The 19,257-nt window shown below is 48.7% G+C and overlaps 1 protein-coding gene across 9 annotated transcripts in view; it reads right to left on the bottom strand.

Moving 5' to 3' along the window:
• The window catches only part of SEC16B (SEC16 homolog B, endoplasmic reticulum export factor), a 230,130-nt gene that overhangs the window by 187,235 nt on the left and 23,638 nt on the right, over positions 1 to 19,257 (bottom strand). For all 9 annotated transcript variants that reach the window (XM_084865215.1, XM_084865216.1, XM_084865211.1 and 6 more), the window contains 13 exons: positions 17,818 to 17,899; positions 13,981 to 14,098; positions 12,763 to 12,874; positions 11,061 to 11,166; positions 9,463 to 9,603; positions 7,911 to 8,024; positions 6,652 to 6,724; positions 5,110 to 5,409; positions 4,072 to 4,121; positions 1,726 to 1,851; positions 1,434 to 1,532; positions 958 to 1,054; positions 761 to 840 (listed from right to left, as the gene is read on the bottom strand). In XM_084865215.1, the coding sequence (XP_084721341.1) occupies positions 761 to 840; positions 958 to 1,054; positions 1,434 to 1,532; positions 1,726 to 1,851; positions 4,072 to 4,121; positions 5,110 to 5,409; positions 6,652 to 6,724; positions 7,911 to 8,024; positions 9,463 to 9,603; positions 11,061 to 11,166; positions 12,763 to 12,874; positions 13,981 to 14,098; positions 17,818 to 17,899 (1,498 nt within the window). The remainder of the gene's footprint in view (positions 1 to 760; positions 841 to 957; positions 1,055 to 1,433; positions 1,533 to 1,725; positions 1,852 to 4,071; positions 4,122 to 5,109; positions 5,410 to 6,651; positions 6,725 to 7,910; positions 8,025 to 9,462; positions 9,604 to 11,060; positions 11,167 to 12,762; positions 12,875 to 13,980; positions 14,099 to 17,817; positions 17,900 to 19,257) is intronic.

A 19,257-nucleotide genomic window follows, 5' to 3' on the forward strand; every position in this document is an offset into this window, starting at 1 on the left:
GTGCAGAGGCTCAGGTGCAGCTGTCCCTGGAGAACATGAGAAGAAAGAGCCACAATAATGAAAGCATCGTAAAAAGTAATCTATTCTTTGAAAGGCCTGCAGTACCAGAAGAGCACTCTAACCGGCCACAAGAAATAAAAATGCTCTCCTAGCAATCAGCATGAAGTCACAGCAGAGTTTATTACAGCAATGGCCATGGACAATGTGAGCTCTGATCCTTCTGGGACATGGAGAGTTCTGTAGATTTCACCAAGGAAGCAGTTATGGGCTAACTCGTCCTGCCAAAACTTACCATGTTGAAACCTAAATCCCAGTACTTCTGAAAATATTTGAATACAGGATCTTTAAAAGGGTGATTAAGGCAAAATGAGGTCATTAGGATGGGCCCTAACCCAGCATGACCAATGTCCTTGTAAGCAGAGAAAATTTGGACACAGACACACACACACACACAGAGGGAAGACCATGGGAAGACGTGAGGAGACAGGGATCATCTACCAGCCAAGCAGAGAGGCCTCGGGGCAAACCAACCCTGCCGAACCCTTGATCTTCGATTTCCAGCCTCCAGAACCTTAAGGAAATAAAGTTCTGTTGTTTTGTTTAAGCTTCACAGTCTATGGCCCCTTGTTGTGGCAACCCCGGCAAACTCATAGAGAAGCGTCCCCCACATTCCCCTGGAGTCAGGCCCCCACCGGGAAGGTTCAGTCCTCGAACACCCGGGCATCTGGTGTGGCCCTGGGGACAGCCATGGGCTGCTCACCTGGAGCCCAGGCAAGCCTCCATTCCCAGTGATCTCAGCGGTTCCCCCACTGGATGCTGGTCCTTGGACTTCACCCCCACCTAGAAAGCAATGAGTCAGAGCTGTTTGCACTGTTCAGCACTGAGCAGTCCCCATTCCCAAAAGGTCCCCCAACCCCTGGACCACCGATGGCCCCGAGAATGTGAGGGTGGCTGTACCTGTGCCCATGGAGAAGGTGCCAGGGCCCGGTAGAGATGGGGGTTCCGGTGAGAGCCCAGAGCCAGCCTTAGCGGGAGAAGATGCTCTGGGGGTCTCCTGCTCAGTGAAGGAAGAAAGGCAGCCTTGGTGGTTAACAAGTCCCTGAGGGCCTGCTTGTATTCCTGCAGCGCCCAAAGCGAGCCTCCACCCACAACCTGCTGTGGGGTTCTCTCCCCCAAACGCCATCTCCTTTGTGATCCCTGCTTATTAATAAACCCAAATCACCGCTGGCCCTCTAAAGTGGAAACGCTTCATCCTAGCTTCTAAGGCCTTCCTTCCATCATCTGCTTTGTCCCTCATGGGACCTACTGATTTCCCACCATCTCTGTCCCTTCACGAAACCTCTGCTTCGTCCAGCCTGGGGAGAGTCCCCCGCCAGCTCCAGCCCTCGGAAGGGCCCCAGAAGAGGGTGCTTCCCTGTCCTCCCGCAAGTTACCTCTGAGTCGGCGCTGTCAGAGGAGTCTTCGTCCCCAGAGAGGGGGGTGCTGTGGGAGGGCTTGGAGCGAAACCAGCTGAACCAGCCAAAGCCTGAGCTCTGGGGGGAAGGAAGGGGCAGTTAGATGGCCTTTAGGTGCCAGTCTCCCAATTCTCACCAACTCTGAGATTAAGCCACCCCCGGTGATGGTGGTGAGATGGGGGAGGGAACACAGCCAGAGCCCAGATCGCTCATAGGCTGGGAAGAGAAGACCCAGTCACCCCACCTGCGTGCCCTCTCCCCTGTCTCCTACCTTTTCTCTCTGTGCATGGTCTGAGGAAGACTTTTTATCTGTCTCATCCGAGGACGACTCCTCCTCCTCCTTGGCTGAAACAGTGGAATTCTCGGAAATATTTTGAGCTCTGAGGATCAGTGGCCCCTGGAGTTAAAGAAAATAAGCACTGATACATGTATAGCCCTTGACAGGTTACAGGGGCACTTTTAAGGGTTACTATGTCACCTGACCTGACCTGCTCACTAAATCCATGCACATTGTGGGAACTCAGTATTTGTAAACAAATAAATGGATGAATGGATGAATGAATGATGGTGCTTTCAAACAATAGATTTTACCATACCAATATTAAAAATCATATTTATGAATGACATGGAAAATCTCATGTTATAGCATTAAATAACAAATAAAAAATAAATGTTCATATTCATATGTTTTTAACCATTTAAAAAACACACATTTGGGAGCTCCAGTGGCGCAATCGGTTAGCAAGCGGTACTTATAAAAAACACACATTTGTGTGTGTGTGTGTGTGTGTGTGTATATATATATATATATCTGCACACACACACACTGAGTGGCCAGATGATTATGATTTCTTTACACATAATAATCTGGCCACTGAGTGTATATCCCAAGTAATACAAGGCTAATATGCAAATTGTCCCCTCAACCAGGAGTTCAACCAGCAGGCAGGCCAGCCAATCTCCCATGTCCCCTCCCCCTGGCCAGGCTGGCCAGACCTCACCCATGCAAAAATTCATGCACGAGGCCTCTAATATATATACAAGTGGTCCAATGCATGAAGATTTGTGCAAGAATGGGCCTTCCTTCTCCTAGCTGCCAGCACCACCTTCACTCCAGCCGGAGCCACCTTTTCATTCTGGCCTAGAGCTGCCTTTCCACCTTCCCACACTGCCCAGAGGCCCAGAGTAGCTGGGGTAGTGTGGAATGCCCGTGTCATAGCCATAACAATGACGCATGCATCCTACCCTGCCCCCAGATGCTCAGTGCCTGCGTATAAAAATTAACCTGCCATCTTTGTTGGGTTAATTTGCATACTCGCTCCAGATTGGCTGGTGGGCGTCACAAAGGTACAGTCAATTTGCATCTTACTCTTTTATTAGTGTAGATATATACACTGAGTGGCCAGATTATTATATGTTCAGAAATCATAATAATCTGGCCACTCAGTGTGTGTGTGTGTGTGTGTGTGTGTGTGTATATATATATATATATATATATATATATATATATACACATATATATATACTAGAGGACCGGCACACAAAATTTGTGCACAGGTAAGGTCCGTAGGCCTGACCTGCGATCAGGGCCACCTTCTCTAGCTGCCCACAGCCAGCCACCCAGCTCTGGTCTGCCACCCCCCCCCCCCTTCACCATCAGGTGATTGGTGAGTGATGGCTGGGGCAAGGAACCGAGAGGACAGCCGTTCCTGCCCACTCGCCCGCCCCACCCCCGCTGTGGGTGGCCATCAGGTGATCAAAGCCTGTCGGCCAGGGAAAGGGACCAAGAGGTGATTAGTGAGCCTCATAGTGACTGGTCGTTCTGCCTTTAGAGTCAATTTGCATATTACCCTTTTATTATATAGGATATGGGAAAAGTATTGAGAGAAAATAACCAAAATATTTGACTTTGGGATTATGAGTTATATCTGATTGATTCTTCATTTTTCAAGTTTTCTATTATTAATAATGTACTATTTTTTCAGTAGAAAAAGAAAAAGTATAGAAGTTTGTAAGGCCCATAGTCTATCACTACTTGAGAAAGTTACATGATGTAACCCTCCAACCAGGCAAAGCCAAAAAGCCTCATAAATGTGGAACCAGTGCTGCCCAGGATTGGGGGAAGGGAGCATTTACTCAAACACTAGACAGAATGATTCATTAGACCCGCTCACCTCCGAGACCTCCCAGCCTCACTGAGGACAAAAGGCACAGATGTAGTAGACCCTTCTTGGAAGTAAAGCAAGGTAGAAATGAAAACAAAGAGATAAATAGTCAGAGTCTTCCAGGATGGAGGGCAGGGGGGGGGGGGGGGGGGCGGGGATTTGTGATGTGACAGTAAGAATGTGTCAGAGGAATAGACCTGTGAGGCCAAAACTATACAGGGCCCTGATGCCCCACCTCCGGGGACACAGGCTGGTGGGACTGAGCATCGGAACAGCCTCCCCAGATCTTGGGACTTGGTGTAGGAGGAAACAAGAAGAAATGAGGTGCCGGGGGAAGGGCAAGCAGGTGTCAGGTAGACAAAGGAGTTTGCATGTGGCTAAGATACCAGGTGGCTGGAAAACCTGACACTTAGGGGGGTTTTGTCCTCTCACCTGTGGTTTGGAAACTTTACCTTTTGACCATCAGGATGCTGGAAGGTTTCTTGGGACACTGTGTTCTCTCCTGTGGCACAAAAAGAAACAAAAACCATGACTTGCAGCTGAGCCTCTTCCATCCGTCCTGAGGCAGGTAATGGAGACAGTTGGCTTTCCCAAGCTCCAAGCAGCTGGCACTCTGAGCCCCCCAACCCCAAGCCAATCACAGGAAATGTGAGGCCCTCTTGCTGGCCCTCTCACCCAGCCGCCCAGGACATGCTGCTCACCCCTCCTCTACCCAGACATTCTTTAAGAGCCCTGGAAGTCAGGGCCACCCTGAGCTAGGACCCTGGGGTCCTCCTTGGCCCTTCCCTCTGTGACCTGTGTGGACAGGCCCTATCTCCGAAGGTCTAGCTAATCCCCTAGACAGGGGTCTTCAAACTACGGCCCGCGGGCCACATGCGGCCCGCAGAGGAGTCTGATCCGGCCTGCCAGGTTTTTTGGGCAGTGAGCGCAGCCGAGGTGTTACAGTAGGAATTAGTAGTTCATATAGTCCGGCCCTCCAGCTCTCTGAGGGACCGTGATCTGGCCCCCACTTTAAAAAGTTTGAGGACCCCTGCACGTCCCTGGCAACATTCTACACTGCTCACCCCCACTCAGCCTTGCTGTCCAAGGCCTGATGGGCCTAAAACACTTGGGAAGAAGACAGGAGCACAGGCCTCTGCAGGCAGCGAGCTCTTAGCCTTAGCAGAACTTGACCTTCACTATGGTTCAGGGTGCAGGTGGCACTTTCTTCCCTTCTCCACTCTGCAGCCTCTCTCCTAGAAACTGTGATCCTAGGGGGTAAGTGCTGTTGGTCGCACTATGCTTGTCTCAGTAGAGAACTGATTGGAAGGGAGAGAGCAATCTCCCCCGACTGTATGCAGAGCACCAGGGCTGACACACAGTAGGCCCTCCACCATGTGCACACCCCATTCAGTCTTTACCAGCTCCCCATTGGTCCCTGCCTCTCCCTCATCTGCCTCCTCCCTTCCAGAACTCCACACCTGAGGCTGCCAGCCTAGCACAGGTCTTACCAGGGGGCGGGCGTGACTGCTGGGTTTCTGCCCAGGGTCTTCCTCCAGGAGCCTCTGCCACTGCCGTGCTGCCACCGATCCCTGGCAGACGGGTCTCAGGAACCGAGTAAAGAGGCACTGGGACCCCCGTCTGTCCCAAAACTCCTCCCGCTGGGTAGGAGCCTGGCTGGAGGGGCAAGGGCTGCTGTGGGCTGGGCCAGGTGGGGCCCCTTGGCTCCACTGGTGGGCACAGGGCAGAGGGGTCCCCAGTGGCTTCTGAGTCACCTTGTCGTCCTGGAAAATCCTGGTAGAAAGTGTCTCCTAAGAACACAGGGTGAAAAGAAAGAAGTGAGACCTGATCTGTCACATCTGCATGGACTGCACACCCAGCATATTCCTTCCATATCCTCTTTGGGGGGTAGTCACGGGGACAGGCCCCTTGCTGTGGCTGCCACCAATGTGATGACAAGTACAACGCAGCAGTTGTAACAGCACTCAGTGCTTGAGGCTTTGAGCTTGTAAAAGCATTTCCCTGACCACCTGTATGATCTCCAAGCCTTACACCAGTGGGTTCGGAGGGCAGAAGCTACCATCTCCTATAAAGCCACACTTGGTTATGTTTGGGTGAACGTTCTTCTTCAAGGATTTCCTAGTGGGGTTGGGTATGTCACACTTAGAAAGACTTCAGTTAAAATGCAAATCAAACCACAGAAATTATGGCTTTGCTCTTAAGGAAGCAGAGTGGTGGCCCTGCAAGGGCCCCTGGTGGATTTGTTTTGGCTCTGCCTTTCTGCTGACTGGCCCACGGTCACCGACTGGAGTGGGCGGACGACCAGCCTGCTCCAGCAGCGGCTTCTAGTGGAAGCGGCCATTCAGAGACACCAGCCTGGCTCTCCTCCTTCACCTCCACAGGCTCTGTGACATGGCAACAAAGCCGAGAAACAGAAAACCAGAGGCCTCCCCTCGCCGTCCCTGAAGGGAGAGCTAAGGTGGGAAGTGGCCAGATTAGATGAGACCTCGGTCTGACTCCACAGTGGGATGTAATTTGGGGAAAGGGCACGGAATTAATTGGGGGTAATAATGTTTGCAAACCCAACACTCAGAGGCATCCTGAGGGGAAAGGAGGTATGTGCTGAAACACTTTGAAACCCATTTCAAATGCACGTGCCAACAGACAACTCAAAAATCCTAAGAGCTCCCAACATCACCAACACTAACATGAAATGGAGGTCATATACCATCTCTGGCCTCAAGAAATGTATTCAGCTGGGGAGACTGTAGTAACAGCTGGAACATTAGACGAAAATACAGTGTAACAAGTATTAAAACCTGGACGTTAGGCAGAAACTCTAACAAGCGGGCACCTGGAAGTGTCAGGATGACCGGATGACCATGGCCTCAGGAGCTGTGTGAGGAGGTGCCTGGGCCATCGGGTCAGACTGACACAGGCCTGGAAGACACTCCAGGAAGGGAGGGGCCAACATGCATTCAGTGATGTATCATCTCCTATACCCAGGTCCCGAGAGTCAGCTACTTACACACTGGGCTCATCAGTTTGGGTACCTGTTGTTCCTTGGGCTCCTGAGACGTCTGCATGAGCAGAATGGGGGTTCCCAGTGTCTCTTGATGCCTTTTGCTATTTGAAATAAAGGAAAATCCTTTAAGCAACACAAAGAGAAACAAGAACAGGGAATAATGGTTTAAAAATTAAATCAAGCCGAAACCGGTTTGGCTCAGTGGATAGAGCACCGGCCTGCGGACTGAAAGGTCCCAGGTTCGATTCCGGTCAAGGGCATGTACATTGGTTGCGGGCACATCCCCAGTAGGGGGCGTGCAGGAGACAGCTGATCGATGTTTCTCTCTCATTGATGTTTCTAACTCTCTATCCCTCTCCCTTCCTCTCTGTAAAAAATCAACAAAATATATTTTTTAAAATATATTAAATAAAGAAGAAATCAGAGGGCGTGACAAGGTGAGGGATCCTCAGCCAGCCAAATGCTGGGGGGGAAGAGGGGGGAAGGGTAGGCTGCTGGTGGGGGAGGTCAGGAGGGTGGGTCTCAGCCCTTTTCATCTCCCAGCTCTGCCAGAGCAGGCAGGGGCCAAAGGACCAGTCCACCAGGGCCCAGGAAGAGGCAAGTGCAGGAACTCAGTGCCCCAGTATGTACAGCACGTAAAGGGAGGGAGGGCCGGTTGTGCCTTAAAAACTGCACCTGTTCTTTCTAAGAGGCAGAAGGAGAAAGAAGATGGAGGGGATGTACAGTACAGGGATATAGTAATGGTATTGTTACAGAGGATGTGGTGTAGAATTGCATACCCAAAATCTATGCAATTTTATTAACCAATGTCACCCCAATAAATAAGAACTTTAAAATAAAATTTAAAAAAGAGATGGAGGAAGCCCTGTTCCAATTATTGTCACAATTACTACCTGCAGCTTTTGCAATTGTCAGAACACAAAGGAAAGGCCTGGAAGTCTTTTAGGCAAATGCCCTACATTACATGAAAGGGATGCGGGTCCACTGTGATCCGTTGTTCCTAACAGGGAGATGGAAGCCTTGATCGTCATAAAACGTACTTCCTGGGGCCGCAGAGAGGGTGGCAGGAATGATTGTGAAAAGGCCCCACGGTCTCACAAGCGAACACAGGAAAATGTTCAGCTCAGCAGAGGCAGTGGCAGGAAGTGCAGTGCCACCCTTCCCCAGGTCAGAGGGGGCTTCAGGATGGTGGGGGACCCCATAGCGGTCCATGGAGTCAGTGCCTACATCCTCTGTGTCCAGAGGGACACAAAGGGCCCGCACACTCCCCGCTCCACGCCCACTCACCTCCAGCTCCTGGTGCCGCTCCCGGAGGCGCACGAGCCAGTCCGGCTCCAGGTCCCTCCCTCCGCGGCGTCTCTCTAGCACCAGAGGATCCGAGAGCTTCAGCTTCTCTGCCAGCTGTGCCAGGTGTCCAGGCGGGAGGGGCAGAGGGACGAGAGGGGAACGGAAGAAGGAACAGGAATGGAAAGAAAATGGGGAAAGGCGCAGTAAGGGAAGAGCAGAAAGTGCCTTAACTCACTTGTAAATTAGATTATAAAGTGTCATCAAGAGAGAGCAAATCCAGCAGCTATCGTCCCAAAATTGCAACATACATAAGCAATGAACCCATCTTGGTGCTAAATATTAAATACTAAGTGAAGCCTGAGGAGAAATGATTACTGATCTGTATGTCCTACAAAGCTGTCTGCTTTGTACAGATGTTTCTCAAACTCCCGTGCTCATACCCTGGCCGGGAGGCTCAGTTGTCTGGAGCATCGCCCTGCACACCAAAAGGTTGTGTGTTCGATCCCCCAGTCGGGACACATACGAGTAGCAACAGATCAATGTTTCTCTCTCACAATGATGTTTCTCTCTCTCTCTCTCTTCCCTCCCACTCCCCCCTCCCACGCCCCCGTTAGGATTTAAAACACACACACACATACACACACACACACACACACACACACACACAATTCCTAGGACCACCTGGGACCTTGTTAAAATGCTAATTCTGATGCCAGAACTAAGTGGGGCCTGAGATTCTGCATCCCTAACAAGCTCCCAGGTGACCCCTGCAGCGGGTCAAGGGACTATTTTGTATTGCAAAACTGTATTCCATTATTAAATTTCAAAACTTTCCTCCTCCTCTATCCTAATCCCTGAGCTCACTACCAACGCCATCCTCTGGGCAGGAATCTCAGGGTAAGGAGCTCAGCACCACCGATTTCACTGGTTACGGAACGAACCCAACACTTGGGCCTCATCTAAAGCAACGCAAATATTGACGGTAGGCTGCCTTTTTCCTCTCCAGCTAATGCATTTTTCTTCAATTAATTGGAACAACTATTTGCCTGATTGTTTTCTTCCCTCGGAACCTAAAAAGTTGATATGTTCTGTTGTTTTTTTTAATGATATCCCACAGGTGATAAAGTATTCCATGCATTTAAAAGCATTTTAATAAGGGGCATTTCCTGTTTTAATCACTAAAGTATATTCTCTAAGCCCAGCTTTTATAATTCGAATGTTTCACCTTCACGTAAGGTCTTGCTGTACCAGAGAAGCAGATGCAAGAATGAATGTGTTGCATTGCATATGCCTGGTTCCCCGTCTCCCGCGCCCCCTGTCCATCCCAAGTCATCCCCCCCACCCCCCTCACCCCACCAACAGCATCCTTCTTTGCACAGAGTCAGGCCTCTGCTTATCACATCTGGGCACGCATGCATGGTCGAAGACAACCTCAGGCTCCTATTTTACAGCAGCCTCAGAGACGATGAAAGGTGGAGTCTAAGCCGCTTGGCAATAGTTGCTCTGAACGCTGCAGATAAAACAGCTGCGGAGAACCCTTTGAGAAGCTCACCTTGATGAGTTCCACCAACAACACAGGGTGAATGCTCTCTCCCTGGGTGAGGAGGGCCGTGCCAACAGCTTCACAGTAATGCAAGGCCTGGGACGCGAGGCCGTAGTCTGCCAGCCGGGAAGCATAAAGGAGTTTATATACCTGCAAAGAGGAACAGGGCCAATGACTCGTCCACCCAGGCAGCGATAGAAAGAAAGAAATGAAGAAAAGACTTCTTGGAAGTCCGCTGACTGCCAGCTTCCTCTGACTCTGGCATCTAACTATCAAAGAGGGCCCGTGCCATGGGGGCATTCTGTCTGTGCACAGGCCCAAGTCCAAGCACAGCCTGCAGCTCCCAGACAAAGGGACGAAGTCATATCCACTCAGTCTCCCCAGGCCCTGGTCACCATGGAAATGCAGCCCACACCCCTGGAGAGCCTAGTGTACATGGGGCACAGGACCAGGTGCCCGGGGACATACACAAGAAGGAAAGATGGCTCTGGTGCATGGGCTTACAGCAGACAAATGGAGGTTAGCATTCACAGAAGCATGTACAACAGGGCGAGATGGAGCATGAGGGTTTGGGAAACAGACAGGCCCAAAATCACATCCCAACTCCATGCTGGTTGCGGAACACTGGCTACCGACCTCTCTGTGCCTCAGTTTCCTCACTATACGGTGGGGATAATACTATCTACCCATTGGTTGTCACAATGATTAAATGAGATAATCCATGTAAAGTACTTAGAACAAATGATGTGCAAGAGATGTGAGCCCATAACTCTGAACCTCAATTTCCTCTTCTGTGTAAAATGGGGGTCATCACGCCGGCCTTGCGGGGTTAAAAATAATACACGAGAAGCATAACAGCCCAGTGCCAGGCATGTAGACAGCATTCACCAGAACTGGCTAATTTCATTACCATCAGCCCCAAGATAGCAAGAGACCAGAGGCCTGCACCCCAAGGAGCTGGATAACGTGAGTCCGGGGGGAAACTCTGAAAGAAGATACTAATAGGGCCATTTTTCTGTAATTCATTCATTCATTTTCCACGTTTTGTTTTGTGTTCCATGTGGTAAGTGTGCATGTGTGTGTCGCTGCTGGGCCACTCGAGCAGGCACTGAAGGAGGCTTTATGAATTGAAAGTGACAGCAGCACATCAAGCAGAGCAGTTGAGAAGAGAGGTTAGAGCCTGTGAAGGACAGAGCCACCCGCGCAGCTGAAGTCCTAGGGAGAAGATAAGAGGGTGGGGGCTGAGGACAGAGCACGGAGGAATCTGCAGAGTTAGAGCAGGAGGAGTGGAGAGAGGTCAGAGAAGCAGGCCAGCAGGAGGGAGCACAGCCTGCAGCCCCCTGCCCCCAGTGGGACCTCATGCCCACCCCCTGCAGGGTGGCTGTGGGCCCAGGACAAGGGAGAGAGCACTGCACAGCCAGGACCCAGGAGGGAGCCTCCAGCAGAGGCCACTGCCGCCTTTTGCTTTCGTATCTTAAAATGCAGACATTGAGGGACCTAGAAAGAAACACTAATCCTTCCCACACTCAAGCTAAGGTGGTAGGTGACGACCCAGCTGCCCGCAGCCGCTGCCACAGCCCAGGTGCTGGCCCTGGGGGGTCAGTTACCTGGAAAGAAGGGATGAAGGACTGGGGGCGGCCCAGCATCTGGCAGTACTCGAAGATTTCCGTCCTCTGGATAGCCTCAGTGGTTGCAAATTTCAAAAACTCTTGACTAAAGCCAGGGAAGAATAATAAAAGAGATTGAGGTGGGGAGCGGGGAAGGAATTTGAATCCGAGTAGATGGCTGAACACCAGCTGTGCCCATCCATGGCAGGGTGAGTGTCCTGGCCAAGAACGAGAGCCAGGCCTCCAGAGTGAAGCTCTTTCTCCTCCATTCCAGGGTAAGGAACAGAACACCGCCCTGCACCAGCCCTTGGGAAGGGATGGGGTGCAGACTGGGGGGAGGGGTATCCTCTGCCCTCATTGCTAGAGGGTCCCTTAGGCAGGCTGTTCTCCCTCTCAGTAGGGCAGGGCACTGCATCCTCCTCTGAAACATGCTGACAGCTCACCTGTGTGCCCTGAAAGCCTAGGAGGTGCACCTGTCACAGGCCACTCCCAGCCTGAGCCAAAGGGCACCAATGCGGGAGCCATGTGACACTCCAGGAGCACCGAACAGAGATGCATGGCAGAGAATGGGGAAACTGCTGAGCCAAAACCCAATGACGGTCCCTGTACTGGATGTTTGCTCAGCCAGGGAGGAAGCCAGCTGGGTGACTGTGACCTGAGGAGCCATCAGAGTCCCTAGGCCACAAATCTCTCCCTCAACAGCTCACCAGTCTCTGGGCCCATCCCTGGGTTTATGACTCTATCTCCATACATTTCCTGGTATAATACAAATATAGCAGGGAGACAGACTAACCCGCACACTCTTACTGTCACATTTGGCACATATGGGCTTCTCTGATAAGCTAACCATGTGCTATCGGAGACCAGGGCCTTGAGAGAGCAGGCAATAAGACGGGTGTTTCTACAGTTGCAGGCAGTTTGATGCAGCACAGTCTGGATTCAAAGTCCAACTTGACCCCACACCAGCTGTGCTATCTTGGACAAGTTGCTTAACCTCTCTGTGCCTTGGTTTTCCTCCTCTATAAAGTGAAGTTGAAAAATAACATTTTCTTTAGCGGGTACATTTGTAATGATGGAAGGAAATAATGCAAATAAATTGACTGGCACAACCTAATAGCTCAGGATACCTTAATTATTACAGGGTCAGGGGAAAAGAGGTCCAGAACTTGAAGGATTGCTATGGAGCAAACTGGCCTTTTTGTTCATTTATTCATTGTCTGGGGGCTTATTAAAATCCCCTTATGTGAACAGCCTAATGCTACAGCCCACAGAGCACAAGTGAAAGGTGGAACTTCGAGTAGCTTGTGCACCAAATCAGTAGCTTGTGCACAAAGTCAGGGGTGTAGGGGCTAAACATCAACTTCTTCCACTTTCCAGTTTGCCTAGGGCTGCCTAACACTCAGCTGCAAGGTGCTCACACGAACATTTTATAACCATCCCTGGTCATGGACACAGGGCGCCACCAAGTGGCCAGAGGTGCACAATACAACACAAGAGCACATTTCCCTCAAAAGGCCACCTGGTGGTGTGATGTGGCACCCCCTGGGCATCTCCTTGCCCAGACCCATGCAGAAAACTACCCCAGAGGATGGGACCGGTGGAAGCTTAAATTCACACCAGAAAATGGAGGAATGGAGTCCAACAAGGCTAAACTAATACCCCAGAAAACATCCTGTTTCCTTTGCCCCAGAAGATCACATACCTGTGGCTGCTGCCCAGCAGGGCCAGATGGTCTGTCTTCACCGTGTAGTAGCCGAAGGGCACGTGAGCCATGAGGTAGCAGAAGTGAGCTGCCTCCACCAGCCCCTTCCCAGCTGCAGGAGGAGGACAAGCCCCAAATCATGAACATGCCCACGTGGGCACCCATCACAAGTGGGACGGAGACATGAAGAGTGGCTCAGAGGCCAGAGGGAGAAGCCTCACAGACCCCAAACCCCACTCAGTCCTTCTCACACCATATTTATGGCTTCAAACATTATACTGTAATTTCTTCAGCCACAATAAGACACTGTTTCACGTCACCTCCAATGGATTTTTTATTAGGAATTTTCTAAATATTTTTGTCCTTCCTGAGGGTGAAAAGCAAGCAAAATGCCTATACCTGAGCTGGAACAGTTCCATTAGAAGGAACAGTTTTAAAACAGGCTTCCTGGGGCACTAATGCAGTCCCTGCTGAAATCAAACAATACCAGCCTTTTCTCGGTGCTCATAAAAATCACATTAATACTAAATTGTTCCCAAGTTTAAAATGTTCTACTACCTCAAAACTGAGTTAATTCAAGTAGGTAAAGTACCCAGCAAGGCACCTGGCACCTCAGAAGGACTCAACGAACGTCAGGTTCCCTTTGTACCCAGCTGTGGAGTGACCTGCCATCTGGGTTGGCACAACCTTACACAAAGCTATTTTACGTTTCACAGAGTTCCACAGAGAGAACCACGATTTCTCAATGCCCTGCCCCTTGACCAAATCTGAGAGCTACTGATCCGAAACATTCAATAGTCCTTAAGTGTTTATAAGGCCGCGTTCACAGAAGGAGGATAGAAATAAAGACTCCACAATTACCCACAGTAGTTCAGGCACAAATAGAATTTCCTGTCTGGTTGAGCTGGGTCACTGCAGGACTAGCGGCTACAGGAGGCCACATGCCCCGTGTCCTAGCTCATCCTCAGGGGAGTCAGATAGAAGGTCCCCTGCTGAGAGGAGCCTCCCACAGCTGCAGAACTTCTGGGAAACAGAGAAGCCAGAAGGACACTCCTTTCCCTGAAATTTCTGTCCCCAAAACACTGAGGCTCCTGGGTCAAAAGCAAGCTGAATGGATAGACTTGGGTCCTACACAGAACCCAAGAACCTGAGCACAGGGGTGCAGGGCTTGGGGCTACCCGAGAGGAGAAGGGGAGGACGGTGCTGACGCCTGCTTACCCAGGGTGTCCCCCATGGTGACGATCGCACGCTGATGCAGCTCCGGGTCCCCACTCTGATTCGACAGAATCACAGCCAAGTGAGGCCTCCAGTCTCCCCATTGCTTGTCCCCACAACACTGAAAAGCAGTGGGAAAAAATGAAGATTTAGTCAATAAATCTGGCCAGAATGGATGTAAAGAAGCTTGTTGTCTATATCCTGGTTTGGAAGCGTTCAGGAGACACCCACCACACGGCCTACAATACTGCCATTCATTGATTCAAGTTCTCCTTTAAAAGGGCAAAACCCCCAGAGCAATGGCTAGGCAGACAAGCAGATACATATACATACATACATACATACATACATACATATATACATGCATACATACATACATACATACATGGGGATAAGATAGATAAACAAAATGACTTTATCAATCACTAATTTTCAAATTTCTTCCTGGTTCCCCAGTCCCCAGTAGCTAGGGACAAAATGAAAATAAAACCCTGATGCTTGAGTGGGAGAAGGAAGACCAAACACACTGGGCTCAGGAGAAGAGTCCACATTAGCCTGATAGAAGTCAGGGGAACACTGGGCTCCTTAATACCTTACAAAGAGCTAATACTTTCTGGTTTTACAAAGCCCTCTCACAAATGTCATCTTATTTAATCTTCACAACAACCCAATGAAATCTAATTTCTATCTGCACTGGAGAATGAAAAACCCAAGCCAAGTGGCCCAGGCCCATTCATTCCCAGTTGAGGGCTATGCCCTTCCCGCTCTGGTGACACTGCAGAAGCAGATCTCCACCAGGAGGCAGTAAAGTATAAACAAAGATGTGGGTGTAGGAAGACTCACACAAATGGTGCTTTTCCTACCCTCTGGGAATTTCAGGGCAAGAAACACCAATAAAGAAACAACATAATGTCAAAGAAATAACACGGGCCCAGGATCAACTGGACTCCTGCTTCTTTCTAGTGACCTTGGGCAAGTTTCTCAATGCGATTAAACCTTTGTTTCCTCATCTCTTTAATGGAGACCATAATTTCTACCTAAGAGGGTTACTGTTGATACTAAAATAAGATAGGTAAAGCTGGTTTTCACTTTATAAATTACATGTAGGTGTACACACACACACACACACACAGCATAGAAAAGAGGTGCTTTGCAGACCAGCTTAACTTCCAGTTGTTACATAGAGCAGGTGGAACAGGAGATTGACAGTAATAGCTAAAATGTGGAGGTCAAAACAATTCACAATTACTTGGTCTTTGTAATTATCCCAAGGAACAAAAGAAGCTTTATCCGACTCCATTTTATAGTTACTGTTTATCTGGGCAATGCAGTGTGAATGAGAATGAAGATAATAATAAGTCACAATCCTAATAGCAGTTCTCACTTATTACACTCCGGCCATGAGCCATGCCCTGTGCTAAGCATTTCTCCTGGGAACAGCCCCGTGCTTTGGGTACTATTATTATCCCATCTTCACATGTGCACCAGGCTCTTTCTTGCTGGAACCAAAGAAAGCAACAAAAGAAAAGCCTTTGCTAAAAACGACAAAAACTTGAAAGTCATTTTTCTGTCTCCTCAAGTGATTTTTAAAAGTCACTATAAAGTAGATCTATGGAGAGAGAGTGAGAAAGCACAAATACTTATTAACTAACTTCAACAAGTCAAGCATGATGGTTGATGTGTTCAGATATTCTCTCTCCTTCAATTTTCACAATAACTCTATTGGTTAGGCATCAAAATGCCCACAAACATGAGAAACTGAGGCTCTGTGGTTAAGGAACAAAGTCAAGTTCACAACGCAGAAGGGCAGAAGCTGGGTTATACCTGTGCTGGCAGCCCACACCTATGCTTTCCGGTGGTCGTGCTTTTTTCCCACTACACCCCTCATCACAAGTAACTGAAGTCTAGTTTTTACGGGACCCTGTGAGGCCAGGAAACTCTCCAACCCTGAGATCAAATATGGCATTCGCACATCACCTCTGACTCCTTGGTTTTCTTTCTCACCTAAAAGTAGAGAACATGTAGCTAACTCTGCCATTGCCCTGAGCCAAGGGATCATAAACTGACTGTATCATTTCCTGTGTTTTATGACATGATGCAATCTCATTGCAGAGCGCAGGCATTTGGCTGAACTAGGAGACGGACTCCGTGTTCCAGTGTAACCAGTTGGCTTGATGATGGGGCATGTAAGTGATCATTTCCCTTTTCTTTGTGTGGAGTTGTGCCCAAGCAATAAGAAAAATCAAAAAGCAAGTGTAAGGTCCATTTCCATTAAAGCTAGGTGTTAGCAGAAACCCAAACCTCAAAATACAAGAAAAGGCTGCCAAGGAATGACGAGTGAACAGAGGTGCGTTCAGGAGCACGCAGGCAGAACACAGAGGGAGAGGACCCTCAGCCACCTTCACTGGCTGAGGAGCAGCGAAGGCCACACAGACGTTCACAGGAAACGCCAGGGGATGCGGGCAGCGCCAGGTGGCCTGCGAAGGCCCTCGTCCCTCCCAGCACAAACCTCCCACAAATAGCGGGCCAGAGAAGACGCGACTTCTGTAAAGGAACAAGCACACAGTCTGCACAAACATGCTGCAAAGATAAAGGGCGAGAAGTAACTGAGAAAATAAATGCAAGGTCAAAAGAACATTCACCAGAAGAAAAAAAAATGTTATAAAACCAAGAATTGTCGCCACATATTTTCTCATGAATTTAAAGTAACATAAAGTGATGAAACAATTTCTGTGAAGCAAGGGCCTAAAGCTCAGTTTTGAGTGCTCAGGGAAGAGGTGGTGGGAACAGGAGGAGATAACATGTGACCTGCAGAGCTCAAGGAGGAAGTGGGAGAAACACCAAAGAAATGAGGACCAAAATGCAAAGAACATGAAAACTAAAAGACAATGAAGAAAACACAATCAGGGTAGAAATTAAAAGAGCCAAATAAATAAATTAATTAATTAATAAATAAAACAAAGTTTTTTAAAGAGAAAATTATATACAGGGGTGGGCAAAAATAGGTTTACAGTGGTTGGTATGAAAAAATATAGGTTATGATTATTACAATAACTTTATTAACTGTTTTGTATATTCATAAATGTAAACCTACTTTTGCACATCTCTGTATGTAATTCATATATCTATAGTTCATTTATATATGAAATGTGTACAAATTGAGTTCCTGAAAAGTAAATCAAAATAATAGAATAAAACAAATACTGAAGAATATAATTCAAGAAAACTTTTCTGGACTGTAAGATAAGAATACACTTAGTAAAAGAGCATCCTGCATCCAAGAAAAAAAACTGACTGAGACTATCAACAAAGATGTATCCTCATTACTGGACTTCAAAGATACGGAAGGAATACCTGGAGCAAGAAGACCTCTTAAAGTGGAAAACTATCCGGCTGGTCTCAGATGTCACCTGAGCCATATCTAGCTCTAGACAATGTGTAAATTCTAAGTCCAGCTTTGAAGATCAAGGTGCAATGGAGGAAAAGGAAAGTAGTCTATAGAAGTCTAGAGAACAGTTTCTTGTTATTCAAACAAAGCAGGCAGCTGTGTTACTGTGCGACTGGCAAGGTCTTTGGAATCACAGACCTGGGCCCATCCTGACTCCACTACTCACTAGCTCTGTGACCGTGGGTCATCTCACACTCTGTACCTTAGTTTTTACGTCTGCAAAGCAGGGACAGTAACCCCTACCTCCATGCATTAAATGACATAATATGAATCAGAGTGCTTAACTGGTAAGTGATTAACAATTATTTTCACTTTTAATCTTCAAAGCCATCCCCTGTTCCAGAGCAGTCCCCACCCCTAAACCCTCGGGATGCTGGGGCGTTAAAGGGTACCGTGGCTGCTTGTGGGATCCTCCCCGACATGAGCTGGAAGAGGGTCTGCAGTGGGTCATTGAGCGCCAGTGTGCTTGTGAAACTGTGGAGAGAGGTGACCATCAGTGGTGACCAAGCCAAGAGAGTCTTCACCCCATTGCCCATGAGGCTCAGGCCTCGGATATATTTCTATTTGATTGTAGCAGCTTCTTTTGGAACAAGAGTTCCTCTGCTTTTCTGTTGTGCTTTTGTCACACCCACTTTTGGTGGGAGACAGAATCTTCACTCCACCACACACCCCAGGAAGGTCCCATTGTTGAGGGAGATTTTCTGCTCCTTGGCACTGACACCCTAACTCTTGAGCAACCATTTCTGTAGGCCTCCCTCCATCATGGAGGTGACCAGCCAACATTTCAAAGGGTCCTGAAGAGCCCTAGCAGTTAACCTGCACTTCTTCCCTGTGGGCCCCTCTTTTCCAGCCCCTCCCTGCTACCGCAGCAGCCCTCCTCCGTGCCCAGCCCATGGCTAGCTGGGTCTGTAGAGCACTTACTAAGCACTAAATAGCCATTTCGGTAACTAGAGAGCACCCCTACACCTACCCCCTCCAGTGATCCTGATGCTCTTTTGCTGTTTCATCCACTTTATTCCAAACTGCTGGCTGTGTACTCATACCTCCATTCCTATCTCATCCTGGTTTGGGCATTTGTCCTGGTCCACCTGGCAGCCGGATCTTGATATGCTGGCATGATTTCTAACTAAAGGTACCAGTTTGGCTCATGTACCTTGGTTGCGGGCACATCCCCAGTAGGGGGTGTGCAAGAGGCAGTAATCGATGATTCTCTCTCATCGATGTTTCTAACTCTCTATCCCTCTCTCTTCCTCTCTGTAAAAAAATCAAAATATATTTTTAAAAATAAATAAATACATAATAAAAATAAAAATAAATGTACCCCTTCGGTCTTGTCAACTCCCACCACCCTTGATGAAGACTTCCTGATCTAATTCCCAGTCCCATAACCCCCTTTCCTACCACAGCTCATGGCCCTGCTACCTGTATCCCTACCTTCTCCTCAGCACCCATACCTCCATTGCAAGACTAAGCAATAGACATGTACTAATCCTCAGTCCTAAGGCTCTGTTTATTAACCTCACATGATCATTTGTATTCCCTCACTGATGGAACTATCTAGAACAGCCCTTCCCAAGGAAGAAGGCTATTGCAATATAGAAACCCACTTACTCTGTGGAAATCCTGACTCTGGGAAATATTACTAAAACGTTTTATTCAGCTTGGCAGGTAGAATGTACTGTAGCCAGATTAAAAGGACCTGGGGAACAGAAATGCTACTTCCAGCTCAGAAAACAGAAACTGGAAAGATGCTTAGAATGGGGGAGAGGGGAGCATAGAGCTCTCAATGCATCTTGGATTTCTCCCCACTGTCCCCCACATTTATTGGGGGA

The sequence above is a fragment of the Pipistrellus hanaki genome, assembly GCF_964339955.1.
Source record: "Pipistrellus hanaki genome assembly, chromosome: 18".
NCBI lineage: Eukaryota > Metazoa > Chordata > Mammalia > Chiroptera > Vespertilionidae > Pipistrellus > Pipistrellus hanaki.